This window comes from Hesperophylax consimilis, chromosome 11 (assembly GCF_061612785.1).
Source record: "Hesperophylax consimilis isolate HC1 chromosome 11, BYU_Hcon_1.0, whole genome shotgun sequence".
Taxonomy (NCBI): Eukaryota; Metazoa; Arthropoda; class Insecta; order Trichoptera; family Limnephilidae; genus Hesperophylax; species Hesperophylax consimilis.
The window spans coordinates 21,561,080-21,583,522 of NC_142846.1; the positions used below are offsets into that span (position 1 = coordinate 21,561,080).

The 22,443-nt window shown below is 33.6% G+C and overlaps 1 protein-coding gene across 1 annotated transcript in view; it reads left to right on the forward strand.

Moving 5' to 3' along the window:
- The first annotated feature begins 15,969 nt into the window (after nucleotides 1–15,969).
- Nucleotides 15,970–22,443, forward strand: part of LOC149419911 (uncharacterized) — a 97,152-nt gene continuing 90,678 nt past the window's right edge. The window contains exon 1 of the mRNA XM_089637081.1: nucleotides 15,970–16,356. Within this exon, the coding sequence (XP_089493207.1) occupies nucleotides 16,242–16,356 (115 nt within the window). The 5' untranslated portion in view covers nucleotides 15,970–16,241. The remainder of the gene's footprint in view (nucleotides 16,357–22,443) is intronic.

Consider the following 22,443-nt stretch of genomic DNA (forward strand, 5'->3'; position numbering starts at 1 on the left):
TCTATCGCATATAATTATGCGTTGATTATTTTTGTATGAAAAAACTTTTAAAAAACTTGAAAAAAGACTTGCCCTAGCATGAATCCTAGTTTCGATGAGCTGGAGGCAAACCACGTGACCATATTTTTGAATATCTTTGAATAAACTATGACTTCAGTACATTGTATACAATCTTTAGAGCACAGGCGTCAGGTAGGTATGCTGTCCTTGTTCTATCGGTATTACAATGGAAGATGCTCTGAGGAACTAGCGTCATTGATCCCTTCGGGACCGGTGCGTAGTCAGGATACACGCCAAACGCGCGCCCAACATTTGTACACGGTTGACATTTGTCACATGAGAACGGGTCGCTTCTACGATTCGTTCTTAGGTTCAACAGCTCGGCTGTGGAACGAACTGCCGGCCTCTGTGTTTCCTCCCTCCTACAACTTGGGACTCTTCAAGACCCATGTTCACTCATTCACCTCCACAAAAAGACCCTCCACACAGAATCCCCAAAGATGACATAGGCCCTGAGGGAAATTATTTTCTTAAGGGCCTCATGTATGGAGTTAATATAAAAAAAAATTTAAAAAAAATTGTGCATTGACCATCGAAGAGCGCACATTGAAATAACCACACAATGCGCAGAAAACTAAAGTTCGCCAAAGTAAGACAATGGTTTGCAGCGCTGTCCATGATTGGACTTTTCTGAGCAGGATCTGAATGTTCGTTCTTAAACGAATCGTCTGAGAAATTGAGTGACGTGTGTAAATTATAACACACTTTAAAAGTGTCTAACTAAATAGTGTAAAAAAAATATTAAATTTTGGAAGCAAGCCCTTACTTTTGCTTACCCGATTTGGGATAAACAGTTATTTTTTTCAGATTCATTTATTGACAAATCACTGAAAGTGGGACGGTCACACCACCTCCCCCCTCCTCGCAAGTTGGTTTGTTCCCCTTTCTCTGATAGGCTTGTCTAATAATTTGAATGTCTATGGTTGTAATAGATTTTCGTTGAAATGTTTGAATTGACTAATCTACTATGGCTAACTGATTCTCGTAGTCTCTACAAAATTTTAATACTTAAATTATTTGTTTCTCTCTCACAAAAACAGAAAAAAAAACTCTTCGTAAGTGGAAAATCCGTCAAATAAAAAGTTTTACATGATTATCACCAATTTTTCTAATCTTATATTAAGATAATTATAAAACGACTCACTAGCGATACTGAGAGTAACTACCACTCTATTTATTTTTACAGCCGCAGGTATAATAATTAAGGTTAGTACCAAAGATATTAGAAGAACGTTAGTACCTACGTAAAATGAATGAAGGACGGTAAGTTACTTATTTTTGTTATTACGTGGTTTTTTTTAATTGTAAAAATTTATTTACATGTTGTTTGGAAATCAGTGGTATAAGGGGGAAAGTGAAAAATGGTTAGAGCAGCTGACCGGCAATCAGAAAGCTGCGGGTTCAGATCCCGTCGGCGGCATTTATTCTTTCTCAAGAGATTTCTCAATTTGTATGGGTATTTCAGGCGAATAATTTTTGCATGTAATATGTTTTATCCATTGTGCTATGTGTTGCTATACAAACATTAAAAATAATTCAGATTTCGAGTTCATCTTGCTAGTTTAATCGATTTGTTGTGGACTGCATCCCGAATGATGGGAGAGGGTAGCAGAAAAATCAGAAGAATAAAACCCCTCTACTCTGTATGTTTTTCTAGTTCATTTTTATTTTCAGGGAAAATATTGCTACATGACATATTGAAAGAAGGCTAAATGCAGGTAACTCCATTAATAGATGACTGAACGCTGTAGGCGCTGTCATTTTCCAAAGAAGCAAAGTTACCAGTCCACAACGGACTGCTTGTACCTGCCCTGATGAATGGAAATGAGGCATGGAACTGGCAGAAAAAGGATAAAAAAGACTGAATATGTGTGGTAAAACCATGTGTGATCGTGTGAGAAATGTGGTGATCCGCAAAGGGTGCAAGGCTGATGTAAGCGTAATGAGTAAGATTAAGAAAAGGACCCTTTGAGCATGTAGAGCGAATGAGCGAAGAAAGGAGTTTAAGGAGAATATATCATGGAAATGCGATAGGTAGCAGAAGTCGGGGACGCCCGAGGAAGACATGGCACGATCAAGTGAATTAGATACTCAAGTCAAGCCATGTCAAGAGTCAGAATAATAGAAGAGTTGTAGACGATGTATGTGAAAGAGGCAAGCAGTGTATGCTAAGACCGAGTAGTTTGGCGGTCCGTCCTCTCTGCCTACGGCGTGATGGTTAGTTAGTTTGGTTATTTAGTATTGCTATATTGATTCATTGGAAAACTACCCAAATTTAAAATATAAAACATTTTGATGTTTTTATTACTACGGTCGATTTCACAACAGCTTTATTTGAAAATAATATATCTCTGAAGGTTTGTGAATAATGTTTATATGTCTCTGTTGTTTATATCTCTATTATGATTTGATCTACAACCTCTCTCCATGGCAAATTTTTCGTTTTATATACTTAATCTTTTGTTTTGTATAAATTTTTTAATTTATATTCCTTTCTCACAAATTTAATCTAGTGACTTTACCTCTACTGTCTCAGTAGAGGTAAAGTCACAAGGAGGAAATCCATAATTGGTTTTATTTTACTATATAATACTTATGTACAAACTGATTAAATGTAAACTGTCGATTTCCCGAAAATTAATAAATAAATAATTCTATTGCTGCCATCTTCTTTTCCCTGGTGTCACGGTGAATTTAGTTTTAGAAATTTGTGCAAAGTTGTCACTAAGCAAAATTACAAAACCTTTCAATGTTATGTGTCGATCAATAATAAATTATTATTTCCTCTTCAGAGAAAAACTTACAGCGATTAACTAATTCTCCTGTAATAAATGAATAGGTACATGGGTACCAACTTATTTTTTATGATATTTTCGGTAAAATTACAGAAAGTTGTGGAATATTTCGACAGTTTCTGAAAAAAGGCGCGAGATAGCAGGATTTAAAGAATACTTCTTTGCTAGAAAACTGCAAAAATATGGTTTGTTTCTTTGAAATAAAATGTTCCTAGTTGTGTAAAATAAATATAGATGACTCGCAACTGACATTATGTAAAAAATACAGAGATGGCTGGCGAGCGAAATATGTGGCTTTCTTCGACAGGGTTTGATTCTTGGGTTAAGGAACCGAGAATCAAATAGATGCCAGCGATCTGCAAAAATATTATGTTCGTTAAGAAGAGTTTGAAACTTCGCTAATATCACATAGTTTTCATTGAAGAACGAAAGATGGCACTCATCGAAATTTTATCGGTTACTCAGCGGAAAGAAATTTTTGATTCTTTGCTTAAAATCCCTTATATTCTTTTGAATGCAAATCAACAGATGGCATGCGTGCGATTTAGAAGAGTTCACGAGTTTGATATTAATTTTATTGACGATTCGCGTTGTAAATAAATAGAAACAACCTGAAATCATTGTTCAAATAATTATCATTTCACATGAAATATATTTTCATTTACCGAACTCTCTCTTAGGACATTTGAGTAAAGTGGAAATAAATAAATAATGACGCAAATCAAAAAATTATTGTTAGAATAAAAATATATTTACTTATCCTACACATATGCCTAGGAACCTACAAGTATTGTTTCAAATTTATCATTATCATTTTTTCACGCCTGATATTTCATGTCACCTATCATTTACCGACGATAAACATTTTTGAAATTTTTTTTTAATATAGTAACTGTATCTCACTACGCGTTGTTGTGGGTCAGTCTGTGCAGATAGAAATAATAGCACGTGTTGCTTTTACGGCCAACAGATGGCGCTGTTATTAAAAAAATACATATTTGTTCAACAGATGGCGTTGTTTTTTAAAAAAATGCACGATTATTACTTTCACAGGAGACATTTATATAATAATGGTAAATAAAAACACACGTATTCGAATAAAACGATGTGTCTAAATTTCAAAGCAATTGGTGAAGATCTTTCAGAGACTCAAGATATTAAACTACATTTATATTTTTATTTATATTAAAAAATATATCTGATAAGATTATTGCCCTCGTGGACAGTGAACTCCAGTTCGGAATGGAAACAATTTTTTTTATGACATATGCATTGATGTATGTCTAATTTAGTCTATGGACATATGATATGAAAACAACACCAGATCGAACGACTTAAAACACCACACTCTAAAGACAAATATGCGCAAAACTATCTAGGACGTATCTGTAAAACTTACAATGCCTCTAGAGATGTAAACATTTTCAAGTGTAACTTGAAAACATATAAAACGCAACTTACTAAACTAATAACTTAATTTTTTTTATTTTGTGAAATAATCCTATCATCTTAGTTTATTTTATTGTTTTTATTATATCATGCAAAAACTGTAACTACTACTACTAACTGTCTTTAATTGTTTTTATAACATTTTGTAATTCCTTATAATCTTTATTTTTTATATTCCTTTGTCATTTATAAATATATTGAAAAGGTGCAAATATTGAATCAACGACTAGAATTAATGGAACTTTATTGGTCTTTTGTAAATAATTGCTGTTTGTGCTATAAATATATAAATGACTGTTTGTTTCCTAAATAAAATAAAATAAAATAAGATATGATAATAATAGTATTTCGAACACATGATAATAAATACCTACATATTGTATTCAAGATATACTAGTAGGCACTATCATGTATGAGCTGTGAGCAGTTTGAGGTGTCACTTATTTAAATATATTGTGGATAAGTAAAATAAAACAAATATAATATTATTTCGCTTCTTTTATTTTCTAATGAAATATTTTTTTTAAAACACTATAAAGCCACATTTTAATCCAGAAACTAATTTTAAACCGAAACAAAAATGGAGTGGCAGACATTTTGAACGATGCAAATAATATTTAGAATTTACTATATAGGTGAGTGTTTATTAATCTATTTAGTTATTCAAGTTAACTCAAGCGTGTCCGATTTCGGACTGTCTATAGTGTTTATGTCTGGAGCAATTTTTATAGAAGTGCCCTCACCATTAAAGCTCCATGTATCGGTCTGCGAAGAAGCCCGAGTAAATTTGGCTACAAAGAAATTGGGCGTCTTTTATAGACAAATGAGCCACCTCTGGGCTGGAGCCTCACAATACTAAACTTGATAAACCTATTACATTCTGTGCGAAGGAGGGCGGTCCACTTGGTTGACAATACGTTGTTATCAGTCTGACTGCCATGTCTAATACACAGACGCTATATGGACATGCTGAGTCTGTTCTGCACTTATTTTAATAGATCCTGAAAATGATGGTGAAACAGGGCACAAGCGGAACACCAACAACACTTGATATTGGCTTCAAGAGAACAGGTCGTTTCTTCGATTCGTCAAATCAAAAGTCAAAATTTAAATTTAAATTTTTAAAAAAAATTTGCGTGTGGCACGAACTAGCGCTATCTATTTTTCCTCCTTCGTGCAATACAGCCCTTACCTTAATCCGCCTAACAAAGCTGCCCAACCGGCTGGCGACGTAGTTCCCCTGTCTACAATATACAGACAATGGCGCTCTTGTGAGTTATCACATAATTAAAAAAAATTGTTTATATATTATTCCCTGTTAAATTGTCGGCTATGTATCAAAACCATAAAGTTATAAAACCGTAATATTGAAGCAATTTGGGTTATTGTGCTTACTACTTATTCTTTAGCAAATGTTTCGGACTGCCTTCCAGTTCATACAGATTTGTAAAGAGAAGAGCAAAGTGTGTCAGTTTGTGTGAAAGTGATAGGTTTAATTTGACAATTTATTCAAACTTTTGTATTTCATATTTACAATAGTTAGTAGCTACTTATTAGACAGAATCAAATGTCAAACCTACGCCCATTGCGCCTCGAATACTTGCGATCAAAACAATAATTATTATAATTTGTACAGCGCTGTTTTTGTGAAAAATCACTTCAAGGACATACAAACATTATGTTCCAGGTTCTATTTAATTATGTACAAGAAGATACAGAAACATTACTTTGTACCTGTACCATGGCAGGTCACTTCAGATAATTACAGTTTTATTAGATTATTATCTGAAGTACCCGGTGTTGTCAGAGCTTTGCAGAGAGTTTTTCGAAATCAGACGCAGACAGTTATTTTCCTCTTATTTTGATAAGTACAAAATTTCATCAAAAAATTTCGAAGTTCTGGGTTGGGCAAAAGGGATAGGGGTGGTCTTCCGAAACCTCATTTAAACAGTGCCTTCCTTTTGATTTGAAGTTTAGTTTGCAAAAGTCAAATAAAATAATGCAAAAATCAAATCTTCCCGCCACAGAAACTGTTCTTAATATAAATGGGTGGAGATGATACGATTTTGCACGTAAAGGACACAATATAGTATACTGCACGTTGCATGATTTTGAAGTTGCTATAGCGTTGTTGTTCTATTGCAATTCAAGGCACATTGTAGTGAAATTTTTCTTATTTGCAACAGTAATTGCATTTTCAACAAAACAACGCGGCGTGTGTGCATTTTAACCGCACCGTTATTATTTTTTTTTTGCCATCGTTGTTTAATTGCTTGTTTTCACGATATTGCAGTGAAATCATCAAAGCACACCTAAGTAGGTTTTGCAAACAATGATTAGAATTTTTTTTTTACCTACTAATGTTACAACTGATTATTAAAAAATAACTCGTCTTATTTTCCCCACTAACAGAATATTTGGTAGCTTCATAGCTCATGGTAGAATGATATTCCGGGGTTAAAACAAATAATTACTCATATCTTATATCTTAGTCGTAGAAGTGTGTTAATACCTGAGATAATAGTTCAAGAATTTTTGCTACATAGACAGTAAGATTTCTGCCTTATAGAAGGCTACCGAATTCCACACTAATATAAAAAGCCATTCCATTAGTTTTGAGTGTTATTTGTTTAAGCAGTCGCAATGAAGAATTTAAGGAAGAAAAAAAACTCATTTTGTACTTATTATGAAAATTCACTCCATAAAATATATGGGATATCGTGTGCTCTACCAACTGAGCTATCGCACCAGCCTTCAGGCCTGTCATATTGCCTGCCATATTACTTGCGGTACCTACACAACATATTCAGCAGCAACTTTTTCCTTTTTTGAAGTTTTTTCATTTTCCAAGAAAACTGTACCCAGGTACCTACTGAAAAATATATTTAACTTGAACAGCAACGTGCTTTAAAATAACGCACTGGTTTCAACAGATTTTTGAAACGCTGTGGTTAAATAATTGCCGAGCGTGACCATAGTATAAACTTACCTAGTCCTCGAATATCCGCTCGCAAAACCTTGAAACTATATCGATCTAAAATATTATTGTACAATTTAGGTATCACTGTGTTGGTTAAACAAATCACTAATGGACGTGCTACGAATTGTCAAAAGTGTCATAATTTCTCACATTGTGATAAATTGATTCAGAATAGAGAAAGAGGCCACTGAATTTATTCCGAATAAAAAGATTTTGAATAATTTTTTCTAGTCGTTAACAGCACAGCTGAGCATTGTTGCAATTCCCGTCCACAGAATCTTATGGCGCGAATAAATTTGCGAACCGAAACGCGAGCCGAGCCCCGAATTATGGGAAAGGAACGAAGCAGCAGCAAATGGCGCCAAAAGCCGCTTGAAGCAACAGAAAATGACGCGAAATGCCGCTCACGGTTGCTTCGTTCCTTTCCCATAATTAGAGACTCGGCTCACGTTTCGGCTCGCATATGTATACGCAAATTAACCTAACACACAAAACGAAACAACGTACGAGCGAGTCGAAATACATAGGAATATATAAAATACAAAATATACATTCTCAATTCCAGAAGACACAGGTTCCAGCAACATTGTGGAGTGGAATCTATGTTTATTCCACATCCACAAAGGACGAAAGTATTAAAATTTCGGAATGTGCATTCAGTCCCGTCTGTCTTGGTCTTTGAATGTCAATGAGTCGGACAATAATTTTCAACGTCCAAAAAAATTACTTTGTATATGGGTATAATGCACAGAATGGCATACCCAATTACAAATCGAAAGGATTTTTACTGACGATTACATACTAAGGATGGGTTGTTTCGCAGAATTTAAAAAATTCATCAAATTTCAACGTTCATTTTCGAGTTCTGTGAATTTTCTCTTCTAGTTCTGTTGTTGTATCATTATAGACCAGTTACTTGCCAGAACTGAAATAATAACATAACTTAATGAGAACTTTCAAAGAACTTGAAAATTAACTTTGAGATTCGAAGAATTCTTAAAATTCTATGAAACAATTCGTCCTAAGAATTTAGCTTGAATGGCTGAAGAAGAGTTATTTAAACGTTGTATTATTGTATATCTTTCAATTACCTATTTGATTTTGGTTTTGAAATGTTTAATGTTGGGGAGCATTAAGAATTTATAGGTCAACTTTGATACACTATTTTGTCAATAATTACATCTTGTTAGCTAGCCAATAGATTTGCATACTTGATAGTAAGTAGTTAGGTGTGTACGTCTATACACATTGTCCACCATTTCTGCTACAAAAAGTTACCGACCGCCATTAATATATATTTTAAATGCTAGGTGTAAAACAAAGTTAAACATATGTATATATCTATTTATTAGAGATGAACATTCCCGGTTTTCATCCATCATTATAATCCGAAAATGTTGCTTTTGCAATGATGTAATACTTAGCTAGCATAGGATTGAACGCACGACGCCAGGTTGGGATCCCGACGTAGTCAGCCCCTCAGCTACTAAACGATGAATCATAACGATTGGTGTCTATATCCTGATAAGGATAACTGACGCCATGAAAAACGAAAAACTTTTCCAGTTGATTAACTCAATAATTTTTGTCTCCGAAAACCATCCCCTACAAGCGCTATGAACATTTAAAATATCATTTAAAATAAGACGCCATAATAATATGAATGAAAATAGTGTTTCGATAGAAAACAAAAAAAAAACTAAAATAAGAAAATACCTACGTTTATAGTAAGAAAATACTTAAGCCTATACAAAGCGTTTTATTTTAGACTTAGTTAATGTGCGGTGAGAATTTATACGCATTCGGACCGTAACGTTCCAAGTAAAATGTAACTAATCGAAAAATATGTGATTTTGTACGAGTAATTTTAAAACGGAAAAAAATAGATCAATTATTTACGTATCATTCACGAGGAAAGACGTAAAAAACTAATACTTTATTCAACCCACGATGACAACAAATAAAACAATAAGGCTTAATATAAATAGTCTGAATATTATATTTTTGTTATTTTCATTGTATAGCGACGATGCAGAGTTTTTGAATTATTGGTATTATACTGTGGTTAGAATAAAAGTGTCATAACATAATATATCTATACGTTTAACTTAAAAAAAACTAGACATTTTTATTTTAAGTTTAATTTGTAGAACTTCATTATATAATTGTATTTCTTTTATATACTAAATATCACTATTATTCAATTTATAAAAACAGTTTGTTTATAAACAAGTTTTGCTATGTAATTACATAGCATAATAATTACATAGCAGAATTTGTTTATAAATAAACTGTTTTTATAAATTGAATAATAGTATTATTTAGTAAATAAAAGAAATTTTAAAAATATTCATATTAATTTTTTTATAAATGAGTGATTTCAATTGGACAACTACGTAAGTACAATACAACACACTCACAAAGATTTTAATATCGGGGGCTTGCACGAGACTCACATTTTAATTAATTCGTAAATATAACACCAGTTGCAGTACGAATGTGTAAGTCCGAGAATAATTTGGATCAGGTTCAAAATCGGTTTGACAAGGGTGTTTCTTGTTGTTTGTTATGCCCCTGTCAATTCTGAGAGTGACGAAGAGAAAGATGATTTTTGGACTGGTGTGAATGATGTGATGAGACTGAAAAATATTAATGAAAGGATTATAATGGCAGGCGATTTGAATGGGTGGATAGGAATTAGACGTGATGGATTTGAATCGTCCTTAGGTATGTTTGGGGATAAAAGAACGAATGACAACGGGAACAGAATACTTGAAGTATGTTTAGAGTGGAACCTGTTTGTGTCCAATACTTTTTTCGATCATAAAGGTATCCACCAATATACGTGGGAAAGAGGAAATGAGAGGTCAATTATCGATTTTGTAGTAATTGACTCTAGGTTGAGAGCTGTTACCGAGGACACGAGAGTTTTCAGAGGGGCAGAGGTTGAAACTGACCACTTTTTGGTGGTGTCGAGAGTAAACCTCTTTCGCGGTTGGCGCTCTAAAGTTAAAACGGTACTAACTCCAACAAGAATCAAAATAGAAAAACTACAAAACGATAATGAGAGAAGTAAGTATGTGAATTGTGCAGAGATGAGATTGAATGAGAAGAAAATGGACGGTCTAAGCATAGACGAAACATGGAACCACATAAAAGTGAGTCTTTGTGAATCTGCTAGAGAGGTTTGTGGAATAAGTACACAAGGTAGGAAGAAAGGTGATGCATGGTGGGATGATGAGATTAAAGCATTGGTCTCAGAGAAGAAGAAAGCATGGTTATGTCTGATTGCGGCTGGCAGTGCTTCCAGCGAAGAGAAGGATCGAGCGAAAGAAGTATATAAGGAATGGAAGAAAAAAGTAAGAGTTGGAGTGAAAGAACGAAAGAAACGCCTGGAAGAGAAAGAAGGAATGAAAATGACAAACCATTTCCAAGAAAACATTAAGTTGTTTTGGAAAGAAGTCAAAAGGTCCCGGTGTAGCCCAGAAACCGGAAGCATGAAAGTGATAAAATCGAAAGATGGAAAAATGTTGACGAATGAAGAAAAAATAAAAGAGAGATGGATGAAGTATTTCGAGGAAGTCTTTGAAAGCGAAGTGAGTGACAGTGATTCTAGCGGCGAATCAGATATGAATGATGATGGACTGAATGTTACCGAAATTAGCATAGATGAGATAGAAAGATCAATTAAGTGTATGAAGAATGGTAAGGCTGTCGGTTTCGACAATATTGCTGCTGAATATTTTAAAGGAGGTAGCCGTATAATTCTTACATGGTTGTGCAATCTTTTTAACCAATGTTTAACCCTCCGTCGGGCGCAGCCGGCCTCAGAGGCCAGCGGAAGACATTTTTTCCCTCCCCAATTCTCAAAGGCGGCCCCCCGCCTCTTCCCTCATTTTACTCGCCTAACTTTAGGAACCTCACATAGCGCCCGTCTTCAGTCAGTCGTCGGTCTTTACGCAGCTCACTTACACCTTCCCTGGCTTCACAGGCCGCCTGCGCCCGATTGCGTCACAATTTTGAAGGTTTTGAATTTTGAGTTTTTTAAGGATATTTTTATGTGCAGTTGTTCACTATACTCAATTATGCCTGTTCTGTATGAAATTTATCAGTATCTTGAGAAATAAGTGCTGTATTGGACCCTGGCCTTTCAGGCAGGGTGCGCCCGATTGAATTATAATTTCAGTTTTTCTCTTTTCTGGCATTTTAAATACATATGTTTCTGCCGAAATGGCTAGAAAATATGATCTCTCTCAACGCAATGAGGTTGATGATATGGTGAAGTTTCTTCTCGACGATGATGCTTCTGAAAATCCAGCTTTGGTTGAAGATTTGGGCGATGAGAGCGATATCGGACAACTAGCTCGGCGAAGTCTGAATACAAGTAGAATGCCGATTCAGTTGAAAATTTGCTTGAAACGGTTTTTTCCTTACGAGCAAAAAACCCACATCTCCTACAACACCTCCCAAAAGGCGAAAGTGTGTAATATGCGTGTTTGAATTAGAATTTAGGAGGATGACGAATTACGAATGCTTAGGTTGTCATCAACCGATCTGTTTACAAATTTGTTTTTCGGCTGCTGATTTGGGAACCTCATCGTCTGTATCTGGCTACGGTTGTAGTTAATAGAGACTACCACTTACCTTAACTTTAAATTTTTATTACTTTAAAACTGTTATTACTTTTATGGAGCTCGGTTTGACCAATCATTTTGAACACTGTTTTAGAAAAATTGTTTAGTTTGATTATTTTAGTTTATGGTTAGTAATCCTTAATAAACTGGTTACTCTGTGTTATATTTGGTTTAATTCCTTTCTATAGATCCTAGTAAAGACTACCCGACAAGTATTTTGTATTAGAATTAATATAGTGAAAGATGGGGGGTAAAAATATATGGGTTGCCTCTCAGGCCGGGTGTGCCCGATTTCGGTTCGCCTATAGGTGCGCCTGACGGAGGGTTAAAGGAAGGTTACACGCCTTTAGATTGGAGAAGGGCAGTGATCATGCCATTATTCAAAGGTAAAGGGTCACGTATGGAATGTGGGAATCATAGGGCTATTAGCCTGCTAAGTTCAGTTGGCAAGCTGTATGGTAGAATTTTGATTGAAAGGGTAAGAAAGGAAACAAAGGATAAAATATGGGATGTGCAAGGTGCCTTTATGAGTGGAAGAAGGTGCATGGACCAGATCTTCTCTTTGCGTATGCTCACCGAGAAGTTTCTGGCAAAAAACCAGAAACTTTTCTGTGCCTTTGTAGATCTACAAAAAGCATACGACCGAGTCGACAGGAAAAAGCTATGGAAGGTGTTGTCCAAGTATGGAGTGAATGCGAATCTGACTCAGGCAATTGCGTCTCTATTTGAGGGAAGCGTTGCATGTGTTAGGGTGAACGGTGGTTTTACGGGGTGGTTTGATATCACAAAAGGTGTTAAACAAGGCTGCGTAATGTCACCGTGGTTATTCAATCTATACATGGATAATTGTATGCAAGAATTGAAAGAGATGGGATTGGGCGCGAATTTGAGTAATCTGAAAGTATGTTGCCTGTTGTATGCTGATGATGCGGTGCTGATTGCTAATAGTATGGATGATCTGCAGTCTCTCGTGTCTAGGATGAACGAAGTATGCGTGAAGAATGAGTTAATGATGAATGTAAGTAAGTCTAAAGTAATGGTGTTTGAAAGAGAAAGTACGAAAACAGTGTGCAATATAGCTGTGAATGAGGAATACTTGGAGCAGGTGGATGAATTTGTGTATTTAGGAAGCATGTTTACGAGAGATGGGAAGGCTGACAGAGATATTGAAAGAAGAGTAAATGCAGGTAACTCCATTAATGGAGGACTGAACGCAGTTGGCGCTAACAAAAAATTGTCCAAAGAAGCGAAGTTAGCAGTCCACAATGGAGTACTGGTACCTACCCTGATGTATGGAAGTGAGGCATGGAACTGGCAAAGAAAAGATGAAAGTAGATTGAATGCTGTTGAAATGAGATCCCTGAGGCGTATGTGTGGTAAAACCATGTATGATCGTGTGAGGAATGTGGATATCCGCAAAGAGTGCAAGGCTGATGTAAGCGTAATGAGTAAGATCAAGAAAGGGACGCTCAGATGGTTTGGGCATGTAGAGCGAATGAGCGAAGAAAGGAGTGTAAGGAGAATATACGATGCAAATGTGAATGGTAGCAGAAGTCGGGGACGCCCGAGGAAGACATGGCATGACCAAGTGAATCAGATACTTGAGTCGGGCCATGTCAAGAGTCAGAACAATAGAAGAGTATGTATGAGACGATGTATGAATGTGAATGAGGCAAGGAGTGTGTGCCAAGACCGAGTTGTTTGGCGGTCCGTCCTCTCTACCTACCCCTGCGGGGAAACGGCTTGATGGTTAGTTAGCTAGTTAGTTAGTTAACACCATATTTTTCAAACAGATTCCCACGGATGTAAGATATTTATATTTAGATAACGGCAGTTTTATAAATTTCAAAAACAATTTTCAAATTTCAAATAAGCGTTAAACACCAGATTTTATTTTCATAGACGGAGAATTAATAACTCCCGAGTTAATCACAATTCATTTTAACAAGACATTTTAGAAAAAGCGTTTATCAGAATTAATTAAAATAAACCCCACAAAAAATATATATTTATTTATTTATTTATAATGTATTACAAAAAACATGGTAAGTAACACATTATTCCCAATGAGTTGAGATAAAACTCATTACGGGTATGTATACATGGGTGTATGTATATATGTGCATATAAATAAATATTTTTTTTCCTTTTCTTTTAATAACAATGTACAATAACCATTTATAAAATAAAATAATAATTTAAAATCCCAACTTACACTTATATAAGAAAATTTAACCAATACACATAAATACATGTACCATTTAATCATAACCACGTAAACACCTCAGCACAGGTTCTCCCAGTGAGGTGTTCACGAAACATATAACATTACCCACCACAGTGTCACCTACTCAAACCTTCCTTACACCAAGCATAAAACACCATATTAACAACAGTTCTAAATGTATGTATTATATACAAATGTAAATATTTGGTAGACACTGTAATGTATGTATAGAAATAAATAAAATAAAAAAAAATTAAAAAATATCAATTTTCTAGGTGTGCAAGGGCAAATTCAACCGGAGGTCCGCCCAACACGTAGACACCTTTACTACTTACGTTGTTAAGATTCCGACTATTTTTAGGGTATTTTGTCGTATTTTTTGGGAATAATGACTTTATAATGAAAGACTTAAATATCGAACCTCATTTAGTTTGTATACCTACACCACTTTTGCGATGTACTACACAAAAAGAATCATTACATATAACTTTACTACGTTCATTGCTCTTGTTAATGAAAATATTATGAATTAGCTAAAACACGAAGAGAAAACATTAACCTTAATTTAATTTGTTTACGAACATTGTGTAAAAAGCATTGCGTGTAAAAACCGCATCTACGATCGTAAACAAAAGTGCGAGCACGTTCACTTACAAATAAACAGTGTCTTACACACATCGATCATGTGGTGCAATAGAGCCACAAGTGCAAAAAAAAAAATCTTTCTTATTTACCTTCGGAAATATGTATTTTTCACAGTTTCACGATATTAATTACTGTGTAAAACAACACTTGCCGAAATGCGAAAATATTCGGATTTCCACCAGGGAATTAGCTAAGCCCTGCAATCTCGTTTTTAACCGGATTACCGATGATTTGAATAGAATCTTAAAAAAATAGCAACGATGATTTTTTCTGTTTATATTTCTTTAGAATTATCCATCAATTTTACAAGTATATATATTTATAAATATATATATATATCTTTTTTTAAATATCCTTTTCAATCCCAAATAGGAGAACATTTTGAAAATTTTAATAGTAAGCGCTTTTTTTAAAACATTGTATTTTTGCATTTCATGATTTCTGTAATACTTAGCGCTTTTTTTAAAACATTGTATTTTTTGCATTTCATGATTTCTGTAATACTAAGCACTTGTTTTTTAAAACATTGTTATTTTTCATTTCATAATTTCTTTAATACTAAGCACTTGTTTTTTAAAACATCGTTCTTTTGCATTTCATGATTTCTTTAATACTAAGCACTTGTTTTTTAAAACATTGTTCTATCGCATTTCGTGATTTACAATATGTTACGTTTTAGCTACAAATTTTAAATATTCTTCTTGAAACAAATTATAAAATCGGGTCACTGAGTTGTAATCTCTCTTTTAATACATGATGAAATGTGAGAAATCACAACGAAACTATCACCCGAATATATTTTACTAAAACTTAAATATTAGCATGCATATAACTGCAAAAGACTAATTTCACAAACACGTGCTTTATCATAAAGTTTTGATTCAAAGCGTCTCTAGTGATAACAACGATTAATTAACTAACATTATTTTGTGTACCTAATACTAATTGATTGGGCGGCGCGAAAACTCATTCGCGTAGAAAAGTGTCAAAATTGCATCGCGTTGCATTTATCATAATCGACTGTCTCGAGCATTGATAATCCACGTCTATTGGGACAATAACAGCTGTGTCGAAGTGCAGCAGTCCAGCAGCCACAATACCCGCTGTTTGCTGCTATCCATCCGAGAATATAACATAAAACATGTAGAAAGTAGCCTCGCGCGATCAGTAGAAGCCTGAACGCGAAAGGCTAACAACACTATCGTGCCCGCACACGAAACCGTACTAAATCTACAATTACTCGATAAAGAAACGAACTAACTGCTAGACAAATTGTTGCAAACAAAACTCCGGCAAATCCAATCCAAGCGATTTCAAAATCAAAATTAAGTATTTTGACATTTTTATTCAGTCATTGTAATGATAGCTTGAAAGTGAATTTGGTTAGGTTCTATTTTAAATATTGCACTCGTTTGTGTCAGTTTAGTGCTTATTGCTGGATTTGAGTGAAAATGCACTGCTCGAAGAAGTTTTTCGTGACATTTTTGTTGGTGGGGTGCTCTGTGTTTGTGGTGTCCACCCCAGTGTCAAAGGAAAATGTGGAAGCAGGGCTTCATAATGCAAAAGGTTAGTGAAGAGTAACCCTTTATATCTAGCTTTTAAAATATCTTTTTTTTTCTTACAGGTGTCCGTTTAAATTGTACCAAGAATTCGAACAACTATAAATACACACACATTTAGAATTATTATATTAATTTCTGGTGTGCGTAAAAATGTTGTTTTTTAGTTCTATCACGACTGTTTGGCTGGCCCTCAATGATTTGGGTGCGTAACTCGGACTTTGGATTAATGAAACGAAACACTTTAATTAGCTATTTAAATCATTTTGAAGGTGATAGAGTATACGGACGATTTACTAAATTAAAATTAGACCCAAAATCAATACTTTATAGGTTAGCTGTTTTACAATTTAGGTGTATGTGTAAGACGATGTATTGCCTAGAATAACATAATTTATAAGAAGGTATGGGTATAACTATAATATTCGGAATGTTTTTACTACTCACGCCGGTGCTTAATCAATAAATTAAACAAACAGTTTTAATTTATAAATGATAAAAAGTTTAAATTAACTCTGACATAATGTTTAGTTTACACACAAAAAGCAGACATATTTATACTTCAAAAAAAAAATTAAAAATTAGTTTTTTTAACATTGGCAAGCGATAACAACTTTTCCGCCTGTCCATAGTAGACTAGTGCAGTTTACTCGGCCCTAAAGCTAGTTCTGACCGTTCAACGATTCTAAAAGTGTTAGGTAGCCGAGACCGCTTTCGGTTTCTAAAGTTGGCAAGCCAACCATAATTTACTACATTTTCTCTGTTCATAGATGGTAGAATCCTAATGATATGCAAATATTTGTCGACAAGCTTGTTACAGAATTGGCACGTGTTGTAAATGATGGTCATTCAAGTCTTTGTATAGTCATAATTTTTAAAAGATTATTGTATAGTTATTTAAATTGGTTTTTATATTGCGCGATAAATAATATTATTTATGCAGGTTCGTGTACTTTGTATTTTATAAAGATTTTCACCCAGCATAAGTGGCAACACTTATTTGCTGTAAGTATTATTATAAATTAGAATATTGTTTATCTTTACGTTAGGTACTCATGTTATGTCTCACTTTAAAAGTAAATTATTACAGCACCCGTTTCCATTTCTAGAGGTTAATATTAACCACAACCCTTTGTGAAGCAAATGCAGTGTTTTTAAGGGGTAAACTAAGAGAGAATACATTATTAACTACTAAAGTAAATAAATAGGAAAATTATTCAATGATTCGACTTGTCTCCTAGTCTAAAGTCAATTATTATCAAAAAAGGAGAACATCCGATTGTATCAATCAGCAAAAATGATAGCAAGGAATAATCGATTTTAAATACTAAAAAATAAGAAAAATTTCAAGAAGTTTTATAAAAAAAAATACTTTCAAACTTGCAAACGAAGATACATGGTGAAGCATGATAATGTATAAAAATGAAATATAGGCTCCTTCATTTTATAAGAGGATATAAGAATTTAAAAAAAAGAAAATTATAAAGAATTGCGTATTATCCGCCACGCTAGGTATTAGTTGTGCATTACATTTTTCAATATAAAATTGATTTAGAATAGTACAACAATAAAATATTCAATTCCAATTTTAAAATATAAATCATTGCAATTCAGCAGTACAATACCACAAAATAAAATTTCTATAATTCTTACCGCCGATAAATAATTGATTCAGCATTGCGGAAAACATAGTTTTCTCGGGAGCCTGGCAGATGTAAAGCATCGAGATATATTTTAGTGAAATAAGTAAACAAGTCTACATTTTTGATAGTAAAACAATTAAATTTTTAATTATTAAAATATACACAAAGAACTGTATAAAAAACTAAAAAGTCATCGTTTGGATTAGATCCATTGCCAATTTTAGTGGGGGTAGAAGAAAATATTCTGTACGAAGTTTTGACTGTTGTTGTGATGAGTCACGAGGCATGACAAATGAAGCGTTATTCCTTGCAAGAGCGTCGTCCCGTTTTGCCACGCTTGCTATGCAAGAGTCGGTTTTACCATCCTTAGGCGCGCCAAAAGACATTTCACATCAAAAACAATTTAGTAAATACAAAAGCGATTTCAACACAGTAAAATAGTCTCTGATAAATTTATTCTTTATTAGGGGAAGACTTAAAAATAACAACGTGAAAAGTATTTTGAATTAAAAATTTATAACCAGTTTGAAAAATTTACAAATAATAAAATTTCGATATTTATCGAGGGCAACTTGATTTTACCTATAGTGAAAGATTTAATAATTAGAAAATAATCATGAACAAACAATTTAATGATCTCTTCTTCACAATATTTTCGTTATTATGAAAATCACGAACACATTTTCAAAAGCAATTAATTAATTAAAGTCAATAGCTATCCCATGTATATAAATTTGTTGCTGGATAATTGAACTGAATTGAATTATGAAATCAACAAATATCACACATAATTTTTAGGTCCCAATGGTCAAGTAGATAAAGACGTTATCCCGCTAAGGCAGAGATCCTGAGTTCGATTCTCAGTTGAGATCGTTATCTTTTTATTTTCTATGTCTTGTTCTGTTTCGTGTTTTATTTAGATTTGTGTCTTTTCTTTAATAACTAAAGTCAAATGGTAAAGAAATTACTCAAATATTCAGCGCTCTTGAGGTAATTTTGCATAAAATGGCGCTATACAAATCATCAAAATTTTAATAATGAATATTATTCGTGAAGCCCTGTTAGAACTCGTGTCGAATTCAAATAAATGCTGCCACAGCTAACGACCGTAAAATGTTAACCAATTTTATTGATCGTCTCACTCTGTTAAACGCTTACGTACTTTACATTACGAATCTAGATTTTTCTTTGCCACTATTATTTCATACAAAAAAGATACCTACAATCGACCAGTGTTATGTAAATAGAACTGGCGATAGGTACGATAAAACGGATTGAAACGTTGATAATGGTTTTGCTATATTCAACAAATGAGGTAAATTATGGTGTCGGGTTGATGGAAATTAAAATTACTTTGTTTTAAATGATAAAATCAACATTTAAATAATGCACTGCGTTTATAAAAGCGAGTTTGAATATTGAGTTGCTCGGTTTATCGACCTTCAAAGAATTATTCACAAAATGAGTAGCTAAAGGTGACTTTTTTATGGAATTTGATGCTAGTTATAGTACTGTAGAGGCCGATGTTAGTTTTCAAAATGTATGAAGCTTATTTCAGCTTTGACAAAACTGACATCATCAAATAAATATTATTGTGTGTTAATGATTTTATTTAAAAAAAACTTTAAGGAAAAACATTATAACATCATATTGGCAATTCAACTTTTCGTTTACCTACTCGAAAATCATTGAAAAACTGTCATGTTTACTCAAAGCGTAAGCAATATACTGAAAAATAAACTGTTTACAAAAAGTGTTCGGTTTGAATACCGAACGCTAAGTCCCATGCACAAAAACTCGTCGCCGAACAATTTACCTCATAGTAAAAGGGGCTTTAATGTTCGAAAAGTGTACACCAAATCACATAAAGTAAAAAAATAATACATGTGTACCTGAGTTACATAAAATGTAAGAACGTGGGTTGGTATTTTTTCTTGTTTCAAATGTTATTTTCGTGATGTATTTTATATGCCCCAATTTCGAAAGGTTATTGTAATGCTCAGAAATAATTTTACTGTTTAAGTAGGTACCTTCCATAAAGTTTTTTTTTTAAATTTGTATTTGGTGAAGTACCGACAATAACTTTAGTTCATGCTTAGTTAACTACAAATGATAATAAACTTTTTATGTTTAAAATTATATTCTTTAAAAACTTTCATTGAAGCATATTTAGTCACTGAAGTAGTATTTTTTCAATGTTCTGACAAAAAAACTCTTTATGAAAATTTAATTGTAAATAGATATCTATTGAAGACTGTTTTGAAATTTCGTTAAGAATAGTTCGTTGCAAAAAATAAGATAATGAAAAGAACTGTATTCAATATGACCGGTTTGAAATTGAGTGGTTCAAAGGACTGGGCTCACGATTAGATGTCACGGGTTCAATAAATTCTCTGCAAGCAACCCACACATAAAGTAGAAATATATCTTTATCATAATACAAAATGTGAAAGCAGAATTTAATTGAAGATCTTTTCGAACAATAAATTATTGCCATTAGTATTATATTATTTCAATTCCCTAGAAGCTCACCCGATTTAATCATTGTGGAGAACAAATTGTACACCAACCTCTCAGAAAAGTTATCAACAACTTGTCGCGGAGTGCGAGACATGCAACCGTTCTAATGATTTGGGTTAGTCTCGATCTAGTCTAGACAGTAGCGTGCATAGAGTTTTGGATCAGGTTAGGAATAAGGGAAAACTGCGAATTCATTCAAAAAAACTGACCACTCCCTTCGTGCAAGTTTTTGCTAAGATTGGCCAAGCTGTTGGATGCATCCGATTTGGTTGGGATTTCATAAGCCAAATCATTCATCTAAGCGTATTACAAGCCTATCACTGGAAAAAAAATCTAAGAAATAAACACAAACAACATTATTTCGTTAGAAAAGTTGTACTATAGGTACCGACGTATGGAACTGATTGTCATATTTTCTGATTACGCATTTGGTTCTGAAAAACTGTTTAGAAACACTAACGAGTAATATCTTGAATTTGCACACAGCAAACATCTACATATGTTATGTTATTTAAAGTAAACATTGAATACTCTGAGACGAACGATATTTGGCATACTTATTTTCTGCTTTTGACACATGTGTGCGGTTGGTATGATGGGCGCGGCGCTGAATGTCTTAATTAGAGCTTGAAGTATATTTTTGAAAGTATAGAATAATTTCGTGCAATCGGTTTATGTTTGAATATTATTTATATTTTTAAGCGAGTAAGGTAGTGTAGGCAGTTCGTGTGTGCCTATATGGAATACACGCCCATGGTGACCGGAATGGGTTAAGTGTCCTATGGGATAGATTTCTAATATTATTCAGAATATCTGAAATTTGGAAAAAACTCTCCTTGGGGTTCATTTTAGATAGAGCCTAAATATACACAAACTCTGTGAGAATTTCGCAGATTATTTGAAAAAACCAATTAAGAACCTAGTATTTCAGATTTCATTATAATTACAGAAGGATTGCTTCAGGCGAGTATAAAACACAGCAACAATAATTTTTTTTCAGAACAGTCGTGCTTTTTATTGTTTCTGCATCCGGATAAAGCTATTAATAATACCTTGATGAATTGATCTGTTCACTCGATGATGTTATTTTTAATTGTTCAACTTTATAACATTAACCTGAACCTCGATCACATCTTTATCAAATAGATTTAGTACCTAATTATTTAAAAATATATTTTAAATCAGACCTTCCATCACTTTGTAACATCGTTTTTTTTTAATGTAAGAACCGCAGTACGAGCCAGTGAGACCAATGCTCCAATAATTGGGGCGTGTTGTGAGGTTAAAGGTATTATGGAGGGAAAGATGGGGAAGAGGAAGATTGAGAACTACCTAGCCATTCAAATCTGGACACCGAACAGATTTAAAGCCATTTCTCAATAGTGGCCTTTCACTAGGGCGGTAATAAAAACATCTTCCTATCTGGAAAGTGCCGCAAATATTTTGTACCATATTATTATAAATGAATAAATTGTGAAAAACCACAAATTCAGCAAATAAAATTTGTATTCACCCGTCTGGAAGCGAACCCGTGCTCTCTGGATTAACAGTTATGAATCATAACCACTCAAATACGGAGGCCGTCAAAATACTAACCTACCTAACTAAATCCTACCTCTTGTCATCCTCAGAACATGTATAATAATAATAAAATTTGTATTATAATAACAGAACATGTAAAATTATAATAATAGAACATTTATAATTATAATATTATTATAGTATCTATTTTAAATGAAAAACTTGATAACAAAATATTGCGAAGAATTCCCATGTTCCCGATAATCTTTAAACAGATTTACCACCAGACCTGCAGAACTAACATTATTACTTGCCAATGGTCATATGCCTATGTCTGAGAGTGAAATAATCTATGCTATTGTTGAATCTAATCGCTTCAAAATGTTCTAATTTTATTTTGATTTAATGAG